Genomic DNA, 6,392 nt, shown 5'->3' on the forward strand with positions numbered 1-6,392 from the left:
TCACATGCTGAAACATTTCCACTTAAATTATGATATACTAGATATGAGCTATTTTAACAATGTTTATTATGATTTGCAATACGTCAAAACATAGCATTATTCGTGACCTCATATCTGCCCTATTTGAAAGAGTCCAAAGATAGATTTTTTTTATATCTTCCTAATTATGGTCTGTACTTACAGGTGTAATTACAATAAAACAAATTGCAGTGTTTAAAGAATCTTTAAAAATACTTTGAAAGTTCATAAATATATGAATTTTTTGGAAATGTGAATTTTGGAAGATTTGTGACCTTTTTGTACTTAAACTGGATAAGTACTGAATAAATTTTACTATCCTGACTGATACTCTAGGCAACATACTTTTATGCCTATCAATTAATTTCAATGCATGAAATGTCATAATTTGTTGAGACTTCCTCAAATATGTCTAGATTCAATGATTTCAAGCTCCTAGTTTGACTACATGTTCTATCTTTAGTAACATGCCTCTAAGTCATGAACTAAGGCAACAATGACGAAAATATTTGTGGCAAATTTAATGGTATATCAATACTATATTGCACACAAAAATTGATATCAATACATAAACCCTGCTTGTGGACTGTTTTGCATGGTTTTCTCAGAGACGCTCACTTAAGTTTAAAATTTTGCAGCAAGAAATGTGAAGATAACGAACAGTGATCATTTAAACAATACACATTATGAGCAAAGCTAACACGAACCTCTGAAAACAGAGAAAGGATCGGGTGCCACAGAGTAGCAGCATCCCCTGTCGACCGGTCACACCCGCCGTGTGTTCTTTGTCTTGATTGGGTAAACGGAAAATCCGTAGACAATTCAGTGTGAAAATAATGGCCTAACAATTTGTATGAAAAACGTCAGTCAACATTCGACCTAACGACAGATTGTATTTTGCAAACAAGATCATTGTATCGACCATAGAATTTGCAAAATGGTGACTTTAAACAAGAATGTTGATATCCTTGTATCATCAACTTATTTTTCAATAGCCTGCCTCATTTTAGAATTTGTTCGAACGAAGAATAGCTCTTGCGTATTGAATCACCTGGGAGACAAAAACTCCATGTGCAGGGGAACATGTATTTAAAACAAACAAACAAACAAACATAGGCCTTGACGGTCACCTGAGTATCATGAGTCTTGATATATGACCAATCCATTACCACCTGAAATTGAAACACTGAAATCGTGGATATTTTACATGAATTTCACATGGACTTTAAATTCACCATCATATTCCTGAATGTTGTTTCTGAAGGATAAAAAGAGGGAGAGATTTTAAAAGAGAAAGTAATTTAAATTAATTTAAAAATAAAATTAAATTATGATCAACTTAGCCCCATCCTCCGCCCTCACCTTAATTTGATAAAAAGGGAAAATGGCATAATGCAACCATGCATAAAGTATGCTTGCTAAATGTCCATTAATAAATAAGATTATTAAAGCTACACTGTAAACACCCTGGGGCCTAATTCTGACCGAGGGGTCATGAATTTACATTCTTGGTAGATGAATAATTATGCACATGGCTTGTCTGCGAGATGTCCAGAAGAAAAAATATTTTCAAAGATATAATGCAACTTCAATATATAACCAGCTTAGTCCTGCCATCGGGCCTAAATACATTACTTTTTTTTTATAAATTTAAAATTCTTGTCAAAGAAAAATGCAAATCACGTGACACATTTTATCCAACCAGTGGACACCAACAACAAGTTCCATCTTCTGTCATATGACATGGTAAATGACAATGGCTCTCGTCCTTCCCAAAGCATGGGAATGCTCTTTTACCTGTAAAAACATAAAATGTATCTTAGTCGGAAACAAAATTTAGATAACTGCATTCAAGAATTTAGATGTGTAAATCGCATATAGTATCCCTGTTCAAATTGAAATCCTTTAAAGTAATATGGTCCAAAACTTTGCTTCTACGTGTTCTATTGGATAGAAGAAAATTGTTGTTGTTTTTTCTCAGTTAAAATTTTGGTGATCCTGAATTTACAAAAATTAAAACATCGGGTCTCACTGGCAGAGAAAAAATGACGTTAACTGAAAGGCAGTTTGGCGACTTTAGAATTTCTAGAAATCAATTCCCTGAGCACCAACAAAAAGTCGTCCAGCAATTTCACACGTGGTTACTGTAGACCCTTTCGTAATATTGAAACTTTTCTTTAAAAATTATTTTGTGATATACATTGTGTGCAGCTTGATTAAAATTTATAAGGCTTTCACATAAAGTTTATGCTGACTAGTATAACACAATCGTATTTGATACAAAGTTCCACGATAATATCTTACACAAAAAGGTACATATTCCTGCGCGACACACCATATTTTATGGATAATAATTATTTTTGTGTTGCTTTGTAATTAGTAAAAAAAACTTTTGAATATAATTTCATTAAGTACGTAAGCTTCAGATATTTTTTTATTTAAAAATCTAGCTTAATTTAAATAACTTTTGTACCTGGAAATATGCGTGGGCAACAGCATCTGTTATCGTCTACAGAAAAATGACATCGGTAACCAAGGTAAACAGATTTGCATGCTTCTTCGGTTTCTGCATAATGACAGTCTTCACGAGTCCTGTATAAAAAGCATGTCTTCAAACATGTCCAATTTCGTAGCTTATTTTGGATGGTTAATCCCACAAAAACAAGTACATTAATATGAATATTACTGGTTATTTGTATAATGGTTTAAGCAAATGAATTCTTTATTCGCATTATTAAAAGTATTTCATATGCATGTCAATTTCTAAAACACATATGTCATCTTTCAAAAAAAATCTTATATGAAGATAATTTTAATGAAATGAAAATTTAAATTAATTAATATAAATACATCCTACCAACGAGCTGAATAAGCCAAAACAACAAAGGTAAAAAGGATCACAAATTGCACAAGCTTCATTTTTCTGAATACAGTCGACGTGTTGAGATTACAGGCAATCTTGGGAACTTGGCCTAATTCTAGACAAATCTCTTTGCTAAAGGAGTGGTAATATTTTGATGCTCTGTTATTAAAAGCACATAAATAAGAATTTAGAATTGATTAAGCTATCAATAACATAATGCAAGGATCATATCAACAGATAGAGGGCATACGGAGAGAATGACAAAAAAAAAACTTTACTGTTTCTCTCAATATGGTATTTTGTATTTTAATTACGTATGATATCTTATATAGTACGCCATACTCTTTTAAAGGTACTACTTATAATGGGTATTAAATAAAAAAAATAACAGTTTCAAAAGTAAATTTCAGTGAAATGTATAAGAATAGAATAGAATTATTGCATCATATTTGTTTTCATTTTTAAGAAAATTTTAAAAAACAGAAAAGGAAAATACCTTGAGTTCAGATGAAATAAAATATTTCAAATGAAAGAGACATAACTTGCTAGCAATAGAAGAACATATACAACATTTGGTTATTTCTCTTCATCTGTTTTATCAGGAAGTTATTTATATACTTATTTATACTTTATAAAATGATCCGTCACTTAAATAGGGTAAGATACATATATTATGTAAACTTTGCATTCATAAATTTATAAAAAGTGGTTCTTTGTGCAATATTATGATTGAAAGTACATCTATCATTTCACAGACATGGCTGTTGCTGAAACTTCAACTTTTCTTTTGATGGTTTTGATACCTCCTATCTTCTTGGAAAGCTTCTATTTTTAAAGACTTTCTTGGAAGTCAATATGGTTGTCTTATTATGAATAGAGAGTACTACATTGATGAACACGTTTGCATTCACGTTTGCAGTTTCTTGGTTTGATTTAATTGAGATTTTAGTATGTTTGGCATATTTTGATCTTTTTCAATGCATGATTTTGAGCTGATTTTTACCATCTCTATTTTATTAAGTTATATCTAATCAGTATGGAAATTGCCGATGTAAAGGGAAAGTTAAAACATGGACAAATAATGGTCGAATAATTTTGAGTACCATTTTTACAACACTTTAATCTATTTTAAATTACTTAATACTCCTTGTGTATTTATAACCAAAACATTTTAAAAGAATGCAGACAAATAGACACGAAAAAATATACCAATAATTGGAAATAACAATGGTATTACATCTCAACACACATAAGCATCATGTCAAAAGAGAAATGAGTTAAAAGAGGGATAACAAATTGGTTCTATGACAATTCTTTATTTGTTGCGTTGAGTTTAGGAGGTACACCAGCAACAGTACTCTCCCGGCATGTCACATCTAGTTCGGCAGTCCCTCACCATCTTACAGTTAGGGGGACAAACCCAGTCCCACACCATAGCGCAGTGTCCTGCTTCTCTCTTACCTGTTAAGGGGAAAAGAACTTTATCTCATACCGCATTTATGTTAGAAATCATCTTATTTCTCTCAAATTAGATTTGAATTATTCTACTTTCTCTCAATAAAACTTAGCATTCAGCTGTTACTGGTGTTATAGAGTTATTTAATATATCTAATTATTATACATTTCCTACATTCTAACACTTGGCAACAGAAAAGACAACGAATAGTATGATTCATTTATGCTAAAATGAAATTCGTATTAAAATCGATTTTGACCTTTTTTTTCAAAATATTTTTCAACAAGCTTTGCTTTCTCTGGTACATTACGTATATACAACCATACAGATATTTCTTTTTATTTTTTTATGAAATAAAATAAATATAACGTAATGCGTTTCTGTGTTCACGTGATCATTTGGTAATAGTATTGAAGCATACGAGATCCCAGTATCCCTACTTATTCAGTGTCTGATACATTTAACAGACTTCATCATCATGTATGCTAAAATTTGAGATGCGATTTTTAGTAGCGTCACAAACGCTTCAAATGTTTTCCATTTAATTGTAAACGGATTTTCCATGAAATAATCTTAATATAATGTGCATAAACAATACATTTTAAAAAAAATACTTGAATATAAATTTGCCTCAGCTTTCTATTATCAACTTTAAGTTGAACAAATATACATGTTTATTGTTTTCAGATTTGCATTGTTCTTTTAATGTTTTATTGGCTGATTGGTAATCATCTACATCTACATAAATATCATTCCTTTGATACCTGTTTACACTTTCTTTTTAAATTTCTATTCCTCAAAAAGTACTATACAATGTATAATTGATACCTACATTCTGTTCCCTTATATTATAACATACCCGGATAAATTGGTGGGCAACAGCACATGTCATCCTTCATGTGACAAACGCTACCAAAGATGCCAAGTATGCACTGGGTCTCTGTGTCTACTGGCCTACACCATTCTCTCTTCCTAAAAAAGAAACATAATTCTTCTGACTTAGCAACACTGAAAAAAACATATCAAGACAATATTTTAAAAATGCAGCAAAGCAGCATTTTCACAAGCGTCAAAATTGGACCGCAAGTACCATTTTCTGCAAAATGCATTCAAGCGTTCAAGAATAACATTTGTTTGTGCAATTTGTACCAAAAAGAAAAGAAGAAAAGTTCCATGGCAATGCAGATGACCCTTATCTCACGTATCTAGTAGGACTGTCTCCTTGCGGTCCTTTAAAAAATGAAAATGAACAGGGTTTTTTTTTTTTTATTAAAAGCGAAAAATTACAGATCTTATATCTATGTGTGTTAGAACAGAAAACTCAAAAATAAACAAAATGGAACTATTGGGATATATATACTTTATTTCATATACAAATATACGTGGAGGCTTTTTTTCTGACAAGTTTGTTACATCCCAACTGAATTTCAAAAACAATGATAATCATAATAATCATAGAGAAAAATTATATTAATATAACCGTATTTCATTTGGCCTAAAATTATATCAACAATGAAACAGCATGTTTCAAAATAGCTACGGTGTCAATCAAGGCTAGTTAACAGACAGAACACATAGAACAATAACCCGACGACACTTGACATTATTAAAAGACCTTAAAGATTGCAATAGTTATTGTGTAAAAATACATACGCAATGATCTAATGTTACCTTCTTAGCGCCTCTGAAAAGGCAAAACAGCATATTAAAAACAATACAAAGGTTTGCAAATGAAGCTTCATATTTGTTTGATAACAGACTGACTTTGAGACAAAGAAATATACTAGTCACTTGGGTCTTATCTAAGAATTCCATGACCTCTTTGGGGAAAACCAAAATATCGTCACAAATAATGTTCCGTAAAAAGTCTTGATTTTAAGATGGAGTACGTTCCTTTCTGGAGGTCGGCGAACTCTGACGAGAGAGGGCTACTTCATGGAAGAATATGCCTTCTATACTGTTATATTAAATCTTGAGAGGATATCAAGTTTATCTGTCAAACAGAATGTGATATCAAATAATATTTTATTTCCTATTTGTGTCTGGCAAATTATG

The 6,392-nt window shown here is 31.3% G+C and overlaps 1 protein-coding gene across 1 annotated transcript; it reads right to left on the reverse strand.

The window, feature by feature from the left end:
- Positions 1-4,186: 4,186 nt before the first annotated feature.
- On the reverse strand, positions 4,187-6,119 carry LOC133183889 (uncharacterized). Its single transcript, XM_061318779.1, has 3 exons — positions 6,009-6,119; positions 5,197-5,309; positions 4,187-4,342 (listed from the first exon to the last, which is right to left on the reverse strand). The coding sequence occupies exons 1-3, from the start codon at positions 6,077-6,079 to the stop codon at positions 4,215-4,217; spliced, it is 312 nt and encodes a 103-aa protein (XP_061174763.1). The 5' UTR covers positions 6,080-6,119; the 3' UTR covers positions 4,187-4,214.
- Between the last annotated feature and the right edge of the window lie 273 nt (positions 6,120-6,392).

This window comes from Saccostrea echinata, unplaced genomic scaffold (assembly GCF_033153115.1).
Source record: "Saccostrea echinata isolate AGI-Se365-2 ecotype Australia unplaced genomic scaffold, CSIRO_AGI_Sech_v1 ptg000009l, whole genome shotgun sequence".
Lineage (NCBI taxonomy): Eukaryota > Metazoa > Mollusca > Bivalvia > Ostreida > Ostreidae > Saccostrea > Saccostrea echinata.